At 39.3% G+C, this 19,056-nt stretch overlaps 1 protein-coding gene across 3 annotated transcripts in view; it reads right to left on the minus strand.

Moving 5' to 3' along the window:
* Nucleotides 1-5,194: 5,194 nt before the first annotated feature.
* Nucleotides 5,195-19,056, minus strand: part of Hspa14 (heat shock protein family A (Hsp70) member 14) — a 42,524-nt gene continuing 28,662 nt past the window's right edge. The window contains exons 8-12 of one of the 3 annotated variants that reach the window (XM_023701871.1): nt 18,245-18,347; nt 8,244-8,456; nt 7,701-7,874; nt 6,022-6,092; nt 5,195-5,456 (exon numbers count right to left, since the gene is read on the minus strand). In XM_023701871.1, the coding sequence (XP_023557639.1) occupies nt 5,378-5,456; nt 6,022-6,092; nt 7,701-7,874; nt 8,244-8,456; nt 18,245-18,347 (640 nt within the window). In that variant the 3' untranslated portion in view covers nt 5,195-5,377. The remainder of the gene's footprint in view (nt 5,457-6,021; nt 6,093-7,700; nt 7,875-8,243; nt 8,457-18,244; nt 18,348-19,056) is intronic. The other 2 variants (XM_023701872.1, XM_004641743.2) reach the window with 2 other exon arrangements.

Genomic DNA, 19,056 nt, shown 5'->3' on the forward strand with positions numbered 1-19,056 from the left:
TGGGGTTTTGTGTGACCCACAGAAAAATGGTGCAGACACAGAAGTGGTGATGAGCTGAGACGGTGTATGGCTGGACAGTGGGCCCTGGCTTGAAAGCACCCAGTTGATGCTAATACGAGGTAATTTGAAACCCTGGGCTCCATCGGTGCTTCCCAAGGAGATCCGCCTGGGAGGCTGACTGTAATGCAGATTCGGATTTGGTGGGCTGAGCCAGAGCCAGACCAAGCTGCTGTGTCTAGAGGGCCAGCTTGGGCTGCAAGGCTCCAGGGGCCTCCTCTTCTGTGTCCCATCCGCCTCACACCGTTCCGCAATGATTATTCTAGCAGTACAAGCAGAAATCTTAGAAAAGGAAATCGTGAAAATTCGCAGGCCATCTTAACACCAAGGAGTTTTAAAAGATTCATGTGAAAAGCACGTCTCAAAGCATGCCACGTAAAAGATCGTTATTTGACTCCATTATGAAATGATGGCTACCCAACCTGAAAAAGTGATTAGGAAGGTTTTGCTATGGTGGGGAAGTGTTTGATACGTGAAGCAAAAGTGAAACAAATCCTGAATAGTTTTAACTTTGTACAGAAATATGTAGAGGAAGACAGCAAAATGTAAAATTGCAATGATTTTCTTCTGGACTTTACATATTTAGCCATTTTCTGTAGCGAGCACCTGTTAACAGGGACAGACTGTTTCTCCACCTTGTGACATGCAGAGCACCTTCGCCAGGACGGCTCCTAGACCCCCCCCCCCCAGCCCACATTTCTCATATGCTCACTTCATGTGACTGCCTCAGTTCCTGTAAATCAAAATACTGTCTGATTAATAACATTCAAAACACTTTGCTTCCAGCCCTGACTTCCAGACTTGAATGTTGTTACGGTTAGATCTAAAACATTCCCCCCAAAGCCTCATGCATCCAGACCTGGGGTTCTGCAGTGACTGGATCATGGGGGTGCTCTGCTCATCACTGGATGAATCCACTGATGAATGTGCAGCTGAACTGCGCTGCAGAGTGGGCCTAGACAGAGGAAGTGGTCACTGTAGTGTTCATAGAAGTTATCTAGTGCTCTGCACTTCCTGGCTGCCAGGGCCTCAGAAAATGTCCTCTGTCTACCTTTATAACCTGCCACTTCTACCTTAGAGCCAGGTGACCACGGACTGAACCTTGTCAAACTGAGCTCACACTGTGGGTGTCAGGTATTTTTCTCCAGCAATGGAAAGCTGAGCAGTACAAACATGCACAGGTGTCTGGTGAATGCATCCCCTAGGTGTTACCCACAGTTCAAACAGTGCCCTTAACTTATGCCTTCAGAGCTAGTCCCCTTTCCTGTAGACTTCCAAGACTTCTCAGTGTATCAGCAATACTGTTTACTCAGGTGTAGAAGGCAAAACAGGTGCTACCCATCTCCAAATAACACAAGCTCCTTAATTTCAATAGACCCATCATAAATTGAAAATATGCTGAATAAAACCTTTAGACATTGGGAGTGGTAGTGATAAGGTGCTTGCTTTGCACATTTGAAGTACGGGGTTTAATCCCTAGCACCACAGAAAGGAAAAAGCACCATTCAGGAGGCTCAGACAGGATTGCCAAGAATGCAAGACCACAGAGCTACACAGTGAGTTTAAGGCCCCCCTGGACCAAAGTGAGGCCCTGGCATAAAAAGGGGGGAGGGATTAAGTACACCGAAACCACTGACCTTTGTCACTTAGCATAGTACCCACAGCCTTGGTGAGCTACCCTCAGCATCTTATGGCTTACTGGGAGCTGAGCCCAGAATTTTATTTATTTTTTGTCTTTTTAAGATAGGGGCCTCACTATGCAGTTAAGGCTGGCCTTCAGCTCACTTTGTAGCCCAGGCTGGTTTTGAGCTCACAACAATCCTCCTGCCTCAGCCTCCCGAGCGCTGGGACTACAGGTATGTGTCATCGCACCTGGCTTATGGCTACAATTTTATGTGTCACACATATATCCCTAACCTCAGAAAAGACCAACAATCAAAACACAAAGTATGATTTCTACTGGAAGCACACTGCTCTCACATCACTGTAACTGAAAATTCCCAAGTACAACTCCCACTAGCAAGTCTTGTCAGTGACATCTCCAGAGTGCACACCTCCATCCTGCTGTTGTCACTACAGATGACCAGGCCCCAAGTACTGACAAAGCCTAGCTGATTTCATCTCCACTATTGCTCCACTCCCAGTCTACCCCAGTGACCTGAAAACACAAAAGTGGAGCCAGGTGCAGGAGCCCACACCTGTAATCCCAGCTCTCTGGGAGGCTGAGGCAGAGGGATCATAATTCTGGCCCAGCCTGGGTAAACTAGCATAGCAACACCTTACCCCAAGAAGAAAAAGGCTGAGGATGAAGTTCAGTATGAAGGCTCTGGGTTCTGCCCTCAATGCTGAAGACAGGAGAGAAGAGAAGGGGTGTTGAGACTATGTTGCTATGGCTCTGTGGGATGCTGGTTCAGGACAGCTTCAAAACTAGGACTCCCTGAAGACACCTGAGGACTGGACTCCCATGTTTGGCCCAGGCACAGAGCAGGATACACCTAGGTAACCATGGCTTAGCACAGGCAACTACACATATGCCACACGGTCATGACAGCACACCAGAATGTAAACTTGATAATGGATGAGACAGACAATAAAAATGCTGCTTGCTGGTGGGCTGTGTGCTTTGGAGGACATCACCTGCAAATTTACCCCGTCAGCCATCCCTTTGGCCTTAGCTTCCCACATAGCTACTAGACCTCTAGGCAAAGACCACAATACCTGGCCTCAATAACTTTTAAATGTCAAGGACCCTGAGACTAAAACATTCAAGTGTCTTGATAAATCCTGGTGGATGGAATCTCCATGAATGGAGAAGGAAACCATCAGCCACAGAAATATACACCAGTGCCAAGGAAAATATGTAAATTATGCACTTGTCCCAATTTTTTTATAAAACCACTAAAACTTGATTTCTGGAAACCCACAGAATGTCTCCTCTTCTAAATTCATGAATGATTTCTGAAGGGCAGAGAACAGTACTTGTTTTAAAAAATTGGAATTTAAATGAAATAAGTATGTCGTGCTTAGAAGACAGTCAAGAACAGTTTAAAGTTAGGTATGATAATTAGTTCAAAATTCACATATTTACTATGAGACACTGGATTTAACTTCTTCAAAACAATTTTACATCTAGAAAACAATATATGTCGTGTTACTCTGTACATTAGGACTATTTGTGGAAATATGGTGGGGAAAATTTTTTTTTTTTTTAATTTTTATTTATTTGTGTGTGTGTGTGTGTGTGTGTGTGTGTGTGGCCAGCTCAGCCCACCAGGGGGCGGGGCTGGCTGGCATGTGGTGCTGGGGGATTGAACCGCGGTCCCTGTGCTTTGCTAAGCTTGTTCTAAGTAGGTGCTTTAGACCACTGAGCCATCTCACCAGCCCCGTTTTTTTTTTTTTTTTTTGGGGGGGGGAAAATTTTTAATGGTACTGGGGATTGAACTCAGGCCTCAAGCATGCTAGGCAATTACTTCATTACTGAGTTATATCTTTATTTATTTATTTATTTATTTATTTATTTATTTTGGCTGCCTCAGGATGCCTTCAGGCATTTCTGATTTGGGGAGAGTTTGAACCACAGCATCCTGAGCCTGACTGCTTTGTTTAAGCAGGCACTTAAACAACAGAGCTAATGGGCGGGCCCCCAAAAATGGCAGGAATTTTTTTTTTTTTTTTTTGGTTGCCTCAGGATGCCTTCAGGCATTTCTGGTTTGGCTTGAGTTTGAACCAGAGCATCCTGAGCCTGACTGTTTTGTTTAAGTAGGCACCTAAACAACTGAGCTAATGGGTAGGCCCCCCTCATTTCTTTTTATTGTTCAAGAGTTTTGTTAAATTGCCTAGGCTGGTCTTGAATTTGGCAATCTAGTTACCTCAGCCTCCTCAGTAACCAGGATTACAAGTGTGCACTACTAGGCCTGATTAGATAAAAAACCTTAAAATGAGAAAGTGAACTGAAACAAACAGGAGCATTTATTGTGTATAAAATGTTACAATGGTTATGGATTTCATTTTACAGCCTTATATTTTCCCATGAATTTATTTTGTGCTCTAATAATTGTTTTTAATCCTTAACAATTCTTGTCTGGTATAGTGGCACACACATAAAATCTTAGGACTCTGGGAGGCAGAGGCAAGAGGATTGCAAGTTTGAGCCCAGCCCAGGCAACTCAGACCCTGTCTCAAAATAAAAAAGGGCTGGAGATGCAGTTCAAGTTGAAGGCCATAGATTCAGTCCTCTGAAGGAAAAATAAAAAATTCTACATATGTAAAAGCTGTTTGTAATAAAATGTTTATTTTGTGGCTTCCTGTTATAGATTGGACAATGTTTGTCCCTACTCCATTCATACACTGAAATCCATCCAACACCCTAGTGTATGCAATTAGGCTGTCAGAATGCCCTCACAAATGGAGTCAGCACCCTCATGAAAGTGGCCTTTGCAAGCACTGTGCCTTTGTTGTTTTGATCCAGCAGTTTGTAACTCAGAAGGGAGCCTTCCAGGACAATGCCAGCACCCTCATCCCAGTGCTCCAGACTAGATTGTGAGGAATGCCTTCTTGCTGTTTGTCAGCCACTCTACACTAGCTCTAATGAAGCCACTTCCCAAGGCTTTCACATTATAGTTAGGTATTCCAGCTGATATGTGGATAATGTCATTCATGCAAATAGGCAAAACTCTAATTTGACATAAACCTTTGCTGGTAAAAATGTATGTATGCAACAAAACAAAAAAACCCAAAAAAAAAATCAAAGAAAAAGAAAAAAAAGTGGGGGGGGGGCAGGGAGATGGCTCAGTGGAACAAGAGCTTCCCCAGCAAGCATAAGGGCCTGAGTTCAATCCCCGGTTCCGCAAAAAAAAAAAAAAAAAGTATGTATGCTCAGCTATGTATATACTATATTGAGGACTGAAGCCAAGGCCTTGGTACAGATTTATACCCAACCCTTGTTAAATATTTTAAAATTTCGAGACAAGGTCTTGCTGTCACTAAGTTGCCTGGGCTGGGTTCAGACCTGTGATCTTCCTCAGTCTCCCAGCATCTGAGGATTGTTAAATATAAAAGCTTTAGAAACATCATGTACAATTTCCCTCAGTTAACTCAATTCTTAACAGCTTGATGACCAAAAAAGTAATTTTCCATTAGCAGGTGAATTTTACATTAAAAATAAAACAAACACAACTGAAACAGTTACCAATATATTGTAGTTTAATTGAAACATAGCTTACATAGTTCACTGAAAAAGTATCTTAGTATAAACATTATTTGTACATGAAACCAAATGTGTTGATGCTCTAGTTCTAAAAATCTTAGTTTATCTAAAACACTAAGAAGCAACCTCAATAGTAATTGCTTCACATTTTCCAGTCTCTTGATCTGTGCATGTCACATGTAAAGATCCATCCCTAAACAAAAATAAATAACATCTCATAACTCATTTTGTAAAAACAGAAACTCATTAAGAAGTTACTTCAGGACACTGAATAAGCAACAGCAAATCACAATTTTTGAAAGAAAAATATTAAGATAGAAGAAATACAATATTCATGTCCTTAAATTTAGGTTATGTTATATAGTAGGACATCCTTAGAAATCCCCCTCCTACATTACTGAAACAATAGTTTATTTTTTGCAATCCAGGATGACAAACATCTTAAGACTTTGGTTTTTAGGTTGACTACATGCAAAATAAAGAGTTCATAAAATAAATCAAAATGGAAATGACACTCTTTCTCATAAAATTAAGTTTACAGAGTTTAAACTATCAGGTAAAATACTGTTGACCTCAGAAAAATAAAGATTATTTTCTCCTTTGGTGATTAAGCAATTATCACTAGTAGTGACTGATAAAATCTTTATTTTTAATAAGTAAATTGTCTAGAATGAAAATGGGTAGAAAAAAAACCTCAAAAAGGGGTTAAGTTTTAAAGTGAATTGTCTTAGTATTAAAAGCAGATTCATTTTTGGTACCTTTTCATAGTGAGAACAGCTAATATGTCACGTAATCCATCTTCTTTTTTATCTAAATCCTGGAGTACAACCTGTTTATACAAAAACAACACAAAGATAATTAAGTACTTTGACATAAGAATAATTGGAGGCATCAATTATTGTGAAAGTCCTACACTGAAACAGCATTCAGAGAATAGGACTTAGGCTTGTCAAGTGCAAATGCATTCTCTAGATGAAGCACATGTAAGAAACCTAATGTATTTTTTTTTTTTTTACATCATGTTTTAGATTAAAATAACTGCTTCTAGTTACCTCAGAAAAGACTATTTTTCTTTTTGGTGATTAAGCCCTTATCACTAACGTAAATCATATTTTGGCAAAGAAAGGTATACCAGCAAACCAAATTTGGAGTTTGTCAGTGACTTTTCACACTTTGCTATGATCAAGGTTGGTTACTAAGATAAGCCACTCCTTGTTTTACTCATTGTAAATGAGGTTGGAAGAGATAGGAGCAGAGAGTTTCCTCCAGTTCAGTATTATCTGACTAGCTCTTCTCCTTCTGGTGACTTAAGTTAGTAGGAGGGGGCAGCTGTGGGATGCTGAGTGCCATCTGAGTTTATTTACATATACCACCAAGTTTCCTGGAGAGACTCTGAACCAGCAAGTTCATGATGCCAATTTGGGAAGTCTGAAATATAAGCCACACATGCAGTGCATATGTGTGTATCTTCACTATTGTTTTGTTTTGTTGGTATCAGAAAGGAAGTCATCTAGGACGGGGAGATGGCTCAGTAGAAGAAAGGAAGTCAGATACCCCCCCATTCATGCTCCAGTCTCTTTACACAAATGTCATTATATGCTAAATAGCACTCCTGTGTTCTAGCTGTAATGCAGCTATATTTCTTGGACATGTTTCTAAGTAGCTTCTATGGCTCCACTTCACTATTATAGAGTGCTATTTTAAAAAAGTAATCTTAATCACAGGCAGCATGTTCCAATTGGAACATCACAGGCTCAAGAGTAAAACTAGGTAGAGAATAACAAAGCCAGTTTTTAATTTTTACCCCTTTTGTGATGTTGAGGGTGGAAGACATCAAGCATAGCAGGCAGTGCTCCACAGCTCAGGCGTATCTCGAGCCCTAATAAGTCAGTTTGGCACATAATATCTTACCTATCATTTTGAGATTAGGCTTATAAATTACTGAGTACAGCACCTGGAATTTGGCAAACAAAATATCACCTTCCTAAACCCTTATGTAATTAAAATGGGCCAAGAGCTTAAACAAAGAACCAGAATATGTATTTAAAAAATTCTTCCCCATAACTCTTTCAAATTTAAAATCACATATTCCTTTTCTCTTTCAGCAAGTAGAAGCAATTCATTCATAAAAATGTTGGGTATCAGCTGGGAAGGGTGGCACATGCTTGTGCTCCCAGCATTCTCAGATGCTAAGGCAGAAAGATCACAAGTTTAAGCTCCACTTGGACAATTTAGTTACTCAGTGAGATTTGGCCTCAAAATAAAAATAAATGAATAAAGGGCTGGGGATGTAGCTCAGTGAGAAGGCCCTAGGTTCAATCGCTAGTGCCACATATACACACAGGCACAAATTAGATGTCCTATATACATATTAAATGAGAGATTTAACTGCATCTAATTGAAAAAGAAAAGCTATACAGCTGCATTATGTATTCACCTGTGCAAACTTGGTTTCTTCTTTTGCAGAATTTTCCCCCTCAGATTCGTAAAGCTCAAGGCACACAGAAGACATACTGCCAGGGGCCTGTAAGGTGTGCTGTCTTCGGGCTGGCAAAGGAGTCCCAGAGGGAAACAGTACTGTGAACCTGCTGGCTCCTGATTCATCCACTCTCTACAATCAGGGAGAGAAGATGTATGGCCTTTGACAGTTATCTTTACAGCAATAAAAAAAACCTTTCATTATATATGAAATATACATTTCTTGTTGATCTGGAAAGCAGGCAAAGAAAAAAATACTTAATTCTACCTCCACTTTATTTAGAATTATATAGAAACATGTCTTTGTACTAAAAGCTTATGATTCATTTGGCTAAAAAATTAACACATTAGATAAATATTAACTATATATTAAAACTTTGAGAAACTCATTAAAAATAAAATTATAAACCTAAATTTAAAATTTTTACCAATATACTGTAAAGTCATTGTGGCAATTAATTTGTTTCATTTTTATAGTCAAGTATAGAAAAGCTAAGCATACCTTAACTAAAATATCTCTAGCTGAACACTCTATCATAAGAGAATCCTCCACAGGTTCATTTTGTTTTCCAATAAGAATTCCTGCTTCAGTGGCTGCACCGATAGGGATAACCTCATCAGGAGGGATGGAGTTGAGAAGTTCAACAGCTGGGAACAGATCTTTAATCAACTGCTGTAGCTTTGGGATTCTAGAAGATCCTCCACAAAGGACAACCTAGAAAATAAGTAAATTTTTCAGTTTTTACTTCTAGAAGATTCTTAAAATCAAATGTTAACAGGCTAAGCCATCTTCATCTTATATAATGGTAAAAATTCAAAAAGCTCTATATTTTAATGTACATAACTGATTTCTAAGTATTTGATATATTACTCTACAATGTTAATATATGTATATATAAACATTCTTTACTTGTAACAAAGTTTAAAATGAGAAAATTTCACAGTATAAAATACAGTATAAAACCAGGCATGGTGGTATAGTGCAAACCTGTAACTCCAGCACTCGAGAGGCTTAAGTGAAGGACTGAGCTTGAAGCCAGTCTGGGCTACAAAGCAAGTCTGAGGCTAGCCTTGAATTTCTAAAACCCTGTCTCAAAAAACCTCAAACAAAAAAACCAGAGTAGCAATATTTTTGGTTCACAAATATATGGCTCAACCACAAATAGTCATTTCAATAGAAAATATTCTGTACTGTTTCAACATCTTCTATAATCATGTTTAAATAAATCCCACATCATTTGTGACAAAATACTGCCAAGCCCTAGATCTCTATAAAAACAATGCCATATATCTTTGCCTCTATGGCATTTTTTTTTTTTTTTTTTTTTTAAAGAGAGGGTCTTTCTATGCAGTTCAGGCTGGCCTTGAATTTGCATATGTAGCCTAGTTTGGCCTTGAACTCATGGCAGTCCTCATTCCTCAACCTCTCAAGTGTTACAATTTACAGACATGTGCCACCATACTGGCTTATGACATTATTAAATATCTTCAGGAAAAAGATGTTTTGTAGTGTTACAAAACTACATTTTAAACTTTTGGTACTATCTGGCTAAATCTCCTGCTTGAAGAACTTCATGTAAAACTGCTCCTTTACGAATCTAGGTTTCTCACTGATTCATCCATTTAGCACTTAAGACTGCATGTATATTCATAATACTAGATAAATATAAATATGAACATGGTTAACTACATTGAGACAGGGCCCCACCCTCACAACCCATGTAACCCTAGTTATTTTAAGAGGGCTCCCATCTCCAAACAGAGCCACAATGAGGACTAAGGCTTCAACATATGGACTCTGTAGTGTGGGTGCTGGCCAGCTAAGGATGGAGCACAAAAACACAGAATCCATAACATAACTTTAGCCACTTGGAAATTTAAAAAATGAAGCTAGACAACAAAGAGGAAAATAAAAAGTATCAACTACAGGTGTGGGATTACAGGGATACACGGCAAAAGTATCCAAAAGTATCACAACTATTCTGAAAATTAAAAAAGAGGGGCCAGGGCAGGGATAGCTTAGTGGCATAAGTGCCTGCTTGGTAAGTGCAAGGACCTGAGTACTACAAAACAAAAAAGTGGGGGAGGCAGAGATATAGCTCAGGGGCACAGCACCTTCCTGGCAAGCTTGAGGTCCTGAGTTCAATTCCCAGTATCAAAAATTAAAACAAGAAATAATAAGAGCATGAGAGGGCCCACACTGTTATAGGCTTCAGCCATGAAAATGCATTAACTTTTGGGATACAGGAAAAAAATAATAGCTAAAAAATGTCAAATTAACCTACATGAAAACATGTGAACATAAAAACACATGATGCTGGAGATGATGTTTTAAATTTCAAGTTAAAAAAAGCAAAGTGGGAAAACCAAGAGTACTGAATGTTTGGGCAGAGAATGGACTGCCAAGCATGAATAAATCAGAACTATGGTAACATTTTGTCAAAGTCAGTTCAACGACTTGAGTCAAAATAAACCGTCTTTCTCTGAGGGTGCCTCTGAAGTTCTGAGAGAGAGAGAGAGAGACAGGTGGGGAGAGCAGAAGCTGAGGCCGGTAGTGTTATTACAGCTTCACAAGTGGCTAAGGGGCAATCACATACTTTGTTGACAGGAAAGAGTGGAAAGGAAGCACCAGAAAAGGACTGAGCCAGCTTCCAGCTGCCTTGAGACTCACTCAGCCTCAGCTGGTTAGGACCAGGGAGAGCTCCCCCTCCAAGGTTGATAAGAAGCTGCAGCTAATAAGCATCTAAGATACATCTTCAAAACCCAACCCAAGCATAGAACAGTCTCCTTTTAAGTGTTCTGTGTTGAAAGGGGCCATTTTTTCAGGCAATATAGGCAAAGGAGAAAAGGCTGAATGAATGAATAATGTGAAAATGATAAACTATGAAGAAATGTAATAAAAGAATAATCCCTCATAACCACGTAAGATCTCAGGAATAATCCTTTTAGTGCTAGTGACTAATAACTGACTACTGTACTGGTTGATACATTGTGTAAACTTGAAAGAAGTTTAGTAAAATGACTCAGCAGAGTCAGGATTCTTTGTAAACATCCTTCTTCTGTGCAAGAGGAGGATATGGACATTGTGTGAGCTCTACACTCCTATTCCAGGATAGCCTGCTTATAATAAAAGGAGAGAGAGGCTTGCTACAAGCTGCAGCTGCTGCTTCTCCCTTTGTCGTTGCTGTTTTCTGTCTCCATGAACTGCTGCCCTCTTCCATGTGCTGCTCTAGCTGAGTATGGACTAATACCTCCACTAACTGAGCTAAATAAGCCTTTCCTTCCTTAATTTTGGGTGTTGGGTATTTTGTCCCAGCAACAAGTGAAAAGTAACTGAGACAACCACATGGCTTTAAAACAGTAAGTTCTCGTAAGTATACAAAAATATAGCTCTTAAAAGACCCAACAAGTGAACTTCACATTAAAAAATCTTTTAACCACAGGAAATAAAACAACTTCCATCTTAAAATGATACCCTATTTCCAATCAGTTACAAGTAATGTTTATCCATAAAAGACTAATAGTATTCCCCCAATTAAAAGAAAAAAGAGGCAGTCTCTACAAAAATATTTAAGTTACATATCTGATTGCTGTGAGCACAACAGAAATGAGAGGTACATACGTTAAGGAAAGAGAAGCATTAGCACTCACAGATGTAACACTTCCCCAACATCCCTGGTCACCCATGTCCCTGTGGCCCTTATGATGTGAGTTGTCCTTCACTGTCATCTCCACTTCACCACCTCCTGTTCTACAGCAGACACACTTCAGGAAAGTGTTCATCTCTCCATTTGCCCTACTGCTGCTCTTAAGGCCAAGGATCAATCTTCAGGCCACACCTGCTAGACCTTTAGCTTTTCAAGGTATGACTTGGAGGGCATTCTCACAGGTTTGATGATTCTTGCATGTATAATTTTACCGACAACTAATAAAAAGGCTAGGACCAAACCTTTATGTTTATGGAGTAAGAATACTCATCTAGGCATTTTCAGTGCCTTGCTTTGAAAGATAAGCTACATTAACTTTAAGGTTAAAACTCATATGGTGGGGGACTGTTTAAGGGTGTAAGGTTTTACTAGGAATAAAGGTAGTAGGGTATGGGGTAAAAAGGGAAAAAATGTAATGTTGTACTGACATGAGGGTATAAATATTATAATCACGCCCTATGAGTATTGGGGAGGGTAGGCGTAAAATTGTAATATTCTGTATTTTCTTGTTTTTGGGGTTTGGCAGGATAATAGATATGGTGCATGGGTTATTTGCCCATGTAATATATATATAGAATTTTACGGGGGGTAAGGGGGGTTTGTTAAAAGATACTTATTGGTAAAACAATGCGTGCGTGTGTACGTACGTGTACGTGTGTATACCTTTCAGGACAGTTGTTTCTGTGCTCTTTTGCTGATTTACTTTTACTTGTCTTTCTGGTTCTCTTTCTCCTTGACAGCTGGTCCTAAACGGCCTATATTCTGCCTTCTTCCAACAATTAACTGTTTCCAGCCCCATGGCTCTGTCCTGAGGTCTCTTCTCTGTTGTAGCTCTACTCACCCTGCAAGTGACCTCTCTTTTCTCGTGGCTCTAAGTAGCAGACAGGTGCTGCCAAATAGGAAACTGCTGCCCAGGCCTCGCTTCCCAAAACAGATGCTGGGGTCCACCACTAGTGCACTCTTGTTTAGGCAAAGGCCTACACGTTCCTTACTGGGACCTGGCTCTCTTGCCCTGGAGCTCAGCTGTTCCACCCTGCAGCTTACTCCCTTGCTTCCACCCATACACACTCCTGCTGTTTTTAGTCACAACTGGAGTCTCCCTTCCTGCTATTTCCCTGGCAGACATTCACACAGCCTGCTCTTTCACTTCATCCAAGTCACTTATCAAAAGCCACTTCCTCGGGATCAGACCTAAAAAACCCACCTTGTCTCTGCCACAACCTTTCCTTGCTTTTCTTCACAAGACTTATCACATTGTTTTCTGAACTATTTCTTTATTAACCTGTATGTCCTAATTTAGAACCTCAGTTCTACAAAGGCAATGGCTGTGTTACACTTACTACTGTCCTCCAGTTATGTAGAACCCACCTGGTACACAATGGCACATTCCAGATGAGTAAGCCAAATCAATAGTGATCACATTTATCAGCAAAAACAAATTTGAAAGTAAAGTATAATATAAGTACTGCATGCTAACAGAATGCACCACTGGAGCTCCAAAAATAAAGTACAGAAAAATTTATTTATGACAGCAATAAATTCTACAGCAGTCTTACCCAAAATTAAATGGAAATATCCTTTTAAAAACATTTTTTAAAGGGGCTGGTGAGATGGCTCAGTGGTCTAAAGCGCCTACTTAGAACAAGCTTAGCAAAGCCCAGGGACCGCGGTTCAATCCCCCAGCATCACATGCCAGCCAGCCCTGCCCCCTGGTGGGCTGAGCTGGCCACACACACACACACATAAATAAATAAATTAAAAAAAAAAACAAAAAACATTTTTTAAAAAATGTATTTGGTACGGGATCTCATTACACAGCTTGGACTCATAGTGATCCTTTTCAGCCTCTCCAGTGCTGGGATTACAGGTGTGTACCACCACTCCCAGTCTCAGTGTCCAGCTCAGCCAGGTGGTGGTGGGACTGGTAGGGCATGTGGTGCAGGGGATTGAACCCCAGTCCCTGAGCTTGCCTAAGCAGGCACTTAGTCCACTGAGCATCTCACCAGCCCTTTATAACCACGTAATTTAAGAAAGTACTAAGCAAAATTTGAGTACAGTACAACACCAATGTTGTTATGAATACTAGATTACAGCAAGTTATTACATCATTCACAAGTTTGTTTATAGACTTAAATGCAACTGTATTGAAGTTACAATGAGATTTTTGTGTAAGGATTTGGAAAAATAATTTTAAAACTCCCTGGAAAATAAGATATGTGAAGTCAGTGACAGTGAACCTTTTAGAGATTGAGTACCCAAATTGCAACACCCAAACCATTTATTTATCACAAAGTGCCAACAGGGCAATTAAATCTGAATATTAAGGCATTAGTTTTGGATAATTTATACATTAACATCTTTGGTCTTAAAAGAAAAACACAACACTTGTGCCATAGTTCACTAAGACTTACCTAGGGTTTCACTCCTAATTTTATTCTAACAAAATTAAGAATGTAGGGGCCGGCAAGATAGCTCAGCAGTCTAAAGTGCCTGCTTAGGCAAGCTTAGGCAGGTACAGGGGACCACGGTTCAATCCCTGGTACCACATGCTGTGCTAACCTGGCCCTCAGGGTGGGCTGAGCCAGCAAAAAAAAAAAAAAACAAAAAACAAAAAACAAAAAACCAACACCAAAAAACACCCCAAAACAAAACAACAGAAATACAAAAAACAAAATTAAGAATGTTCACAAGTCACAAAGACTGCCATTTATAAAGTCAAAATAACCTACCTACCCAACATAAAGAATGAGCTCTGGAAATCATGGTATAATACTGCAATAAAATCTTATTGAGCTACTGAAATCTTCAGCCATGTTACTAAGTGCAGGGCTAACCCCATCCACATATCCATGCACCCATCCAAAAGCCTACTAAGCTAACAGTAAGATGCTACAAAGGTGGAAGGACAAAGCAATGGAAAAGAATTTTTTTGTTTGTTTTTGTGGTACCGGGGATTGAACTCAGGATCCTGTGCTTGTTAGGCAAGCACTTATTCCACTGAGCTATCTCCCCGGCCCCTGGAAAAGAGATCTTGAGTAAGATTTCCACACATTTTGGAAGCTGGAAAGGAGAGAGGTAGTACCTTAAAGCAGGTGAAGTCTGGGATAACCAAAGAGATGTGGTGTAACTGAAAATTCCAAGTGGAGATTGGTCCTTGGGAGTGCCCAGCATGAGACAGCCAGGTAAGGTAGGAACTGGAAAGCCAGGGCAGTCTATTTGCACATGGAGTGACTGACCCATAAGCCCCATTTCCAGGCTCAGACAGGTACCTGCAGCATATTCTCTCACAGAGCTAAGACCTTGGATCAGCTGTGGCAGAAGAGGGGGTGGGTGATAAAACAAGGGGAAGAAAGGAAAATGTACACTTCTAGTAAGAACCCTCAGGTTCTCTACTTTCTGACCAAAACCCAGACCTATTCTCCTCATTACAGGAAATTAGAACAGCTAGGCATCATAGTGCACATCTATAATCAGGAGGCTGAAGCAAGAGGATGGCTGCAAATTTAAGGCCACTCAAAAACAAACCCTCAAAGAAAACAACTATCAGAACTACAAATTCAGATACTAAAACTAAATAGGCAACGAATGCACAGAGCCATAAGGAAGCTGGAAAGGAGAGTTGGGTTTTGGAGGCAGAGTGTCAAAATTCTGGGCCTAGTTTATCATTTTTACACACCAGCCTCATAACTGTAAGCTAATTATTTTGCTTTTCTACAAACTTTAGTTTCCTCATTTGAAAGTGAAGACTGCAGAACCTACCTCATGATGCTTTTGTGAGGATTAAATGGCTTTAATGCATGTAACATAGTCCAGTCAGTCATTTCCTCTTCCTGGTAAGAGGGACCCCATCTCCCCCCACTGCTAGGGCTTTGTAGTGCACACCTGTAACAGCAGCATTCTTGGAGGCTGAGGCAGGAAGATCAACAGTTCTAGCCCAGCTCGGGCAAATGAGGGACTTGGCCAGGGCTGAGGATTATAGTATAGAACAAAAACTCTGGGCTTAACCCTGGTACCACACACAGACACAAAAACACTGACACTGAGCAGTGCATGTTCTCAATTGCTCTTCCCTCCACCAACAGAGCTGTATGTGCCCCTAGCCTGAGTCCTAGGAGGAGAGGGGGCAGGAGAGCCATGGCAGCATACGGCGGCAGACCAGCCACCTACAGCTGACAACAGGCAATATGAGAGAGACAAACTGCTCTAGAAACCACTGAGAGTTCCTTGTTGTTTGTTTACACAGAAAGATCAATAAACTAAAGACACCATTTACAATTTTAACTCCCTGTATGCTAAGAATACCTGGAGGGAAAATCTTTGACTACAATCTTCTGTCCCATAGAGCCAGCCAAATAGCTCAGTGGACTAAAGCACCTGCTTAGATAAGGCACAGGGACTGGGGTTTGATCCCTGGCCTGGTTTAGAATTAATATCAGCACTGGGAGGGTCCCAGCCCATAGGCCTGCCTTCTTCCCTGTACTGTACACTGTACTACACTGCCTACCACAGTCCTTTCTGTCCTCCCTCTGATCTCTGGCACTTAACATGCAGGGCTAAAAAAAAAAAACAAAAAAACAGTAAGCACAAAGCCAAGCCAAACAAACTTACTGAACCAATTTACAAAAGAAAGCATTTGTCACACACCACATACCAAGAACATTAAAAATGTAAAAACTTTCAGGCTGGTCAGATAGCTTAGTGGACTAAAGCTCCTGCTTAGGCAGACCGCAGTGGCTAGGGTTCAATCCCTGGCATGCCATGCCATCCCTGCCCCTAGGGTGCACTGAGACTGCAACTGAGACTGGGCATGGTGGTGCATGCCTGTAATCCCAGCACTTGGGAGGCTGAAAACAGGAGAATCACTGCAAGTCCAATCTATATAATAAGGTGCTGTAGACCTTGTACTACATACATGAAAAAAATATGAAAACTTTCAAGCTATAGAGAAGATAAAACAGCATTAATATTTATCACAAAGCTCCGAAAAGCAGCTGAAGTAATTAAGATATGTCAATCAGACAAATACAATCAAACTTCTGTCTTTTGAATACCTTCTTTCATAACAGGTCCAAAATTAAACAGAAGGTGTGTACCTCAAAAAAAAGATGATAGTAAATGGCAAATTAATATTCTAATTAAAGTATTCATATATTAAAAAAACTGTTCAGATTTAAGTGACAAGGACTACCAAATGGGTACACACAAGGGTACAAAATCTAAGCATCTAAAAGTATTCTACTCACCAACAAAATATGATGTTTAAATACATCTTATTTTTTTATTTTTTTAAAAGATATTCTTTTTTTTTTTTTTTTTGGTGGTACCGGGGATTGAAATCAGGCCCTTGCTCTTGCCAGGGAAGCGCTTACTCTACTGAGCCATCTCCCTGGCCAAATACATCTTTTTAAAAGACAGAAATTTATCTTCAAGCAGCAATATTCAATGTCACCAAGATTACAGTAAAAATGTATATTGATTTATTTTGCAAAGTAATGAGGTAAAAAGTCTTAAACTATTTATAACTTTGACCCAGTGATTTTTACTATGGAATTAATCTTAAACATGTTAAAGAATTTGTGTCCAAAGACAAGTGTTTTTCTGTGACGAGAGGTAAAGAGTCACCCTAGGTAACAGGAAAATAAAAAATAGAAAAAATAAAATAGTAAAAACACCCACCCTAGATAAGGAAACAACACAACAGTTCTCTTGTTGGTACATTTCCATTTCTAGCATATGAACAACCTATTTTAAAAAGTGTTGGGGCCAGTGAGATAGCTCAGTGGCCTAAAGCATTTGCTTAGGCAAGCTTAGGCAAAGTGCAGGGACCACATTCGACCCCCCCAGCACCACATGCTGTGCCAGCCCCCCAGGGTGGTCTGAGCAGGCCACCAGAAAAAAAAAGTGTTTATAAGGATGATAAAGTCATATAGGGAAAGGAATTGATTATAATATTAAGGAAAGAGTGAAATTCAAAAGTGAACATATAAAATTCAAAGTTTTTTTTTTTAAAAACCCTATACTACTATAACTTGCATACAAACATGGATATAAAGTGTCATAAAAAATTTTGGAATGTAACACCAGTTGGCTTTTGGTATTTTCTGAATTTTCTTATTGTAACAGTCAATAACTGCTTGAATAATGAAAATGAAAAATATTTTATTTTTTATATGCTCAATAGAAATAATTTTGTAGGCAAGGAAAACATTAAACAATCTGTTTCTGAAAGATGCAGACTTGTTACCTAGGCAAGCAGAAATGTAGTATGTGGTATAGTAAGAACAAACTCAGTAATGATATTGGGTTAAATGTAGGTTCTATTACTTACTAACCATACAACCTAATAAAACAAGGATAAATAACAGAGTCAACCTTACAGAGTTTTTGTGAGTGTTCCACAATTTAATATATGTAAAGCACTTAAAAACAATGCTTTGCACATATGATGCATTTAGGCATCTGTTTATCTCAAAAAAATATATACTGGAAAAAAATTATTCTGTTCTGTTAGAAAACTGAGTGCAGGGGCCAGGGAGATAGCTCAGTAGAATAAGTGCTTGCCTGGCAAGCTCAGGGTCCTGAGTTTGATCCCCGGTCCCCGCAAAAAGAAAAAAAAGAAAATTGAGTGCAGGTATATATAAAATTCAATTCACCAGAGAAACTAAGCAAAATTTAATGATTTTTCCTTATTAATTTCCTGAAAATACATATTTTTCTTGCTATAACAAGAACTATTTTTTAAATTCCAAATCTGAAACTACTTCTAAAATAATCAGGAAAATATAAAAGCATTTACCTTGTTGATATCATCTGCCGTAAATCCACTTTTACCTAAGAGATCTCGGATTGCGTCTATACATTTATTAAACAGTGAAGAACAGAGAAGTTCAAATCTTGCTCTGCATACAACACATGCAAACACAAACATCCATATAAACAGAAAAGACATAGAAAGAAGGCTTAGTTAGTATATCCAACAAACTTCTTTTTCTTTTGAAGATTAATGCCAAATTTAATGTGGTATTCTCTGATAGTGACACATCAGAGAACTTTTAAACAGGGTACCACTGAACAATATGGCATCATGGGGGGGGAGGATATCTCACTTATTCATCCCCCTATGTATGAAGAAATTATTTAATATCAAATTCAAGTGGAAAGCTGTCTCACCCATGATCAACTTATAGACCTTCCAAAAAATCTAAAAATACTCATCTACTATAAGGCATTCCCAACAATAAACAAACCCCAATCAAATAAATCATCATTTGAATTTTTTGTTATTGTATATTACAGCTTTCTTGAATTATTTCTAATTATTTTTCACTTAGCTTGAGAAAACATTACAACCAAATTTAGGCATTTAACACTGCTGGAGAAGCTTGAATTGTGGCATATAATATAATTTGAAGGATTTATGTTCAGTAAGATTATATTGATTTTTAAATCTGTGTTATTTATAAACACTAACACAATGCTTTTTTTTGGCTGAAATGTGTGAAAGGCAAAATTTCCTTAATGATCAATTATATCACCATGTGGCACCTGTTAATACCAGCTATTCAGGAGAATGAGGCAGGAGGATGAAAAGTTTGAGGCTAGCTTGGT

Source organism: Octodon degus, unplaced genomic scaffold (genome assembly GCF_000260255.1).
Source record: "Octodon degus isolate 3935 unplaced genomic scaffold, OctDeg1.0 scaffold00141, whole genome shotgun sequence".
NCBI lineage: Eukaryota > Metazoa > Chordata > Mammalia > Rodentia > Octodontidae > Octodon > Octodon degus.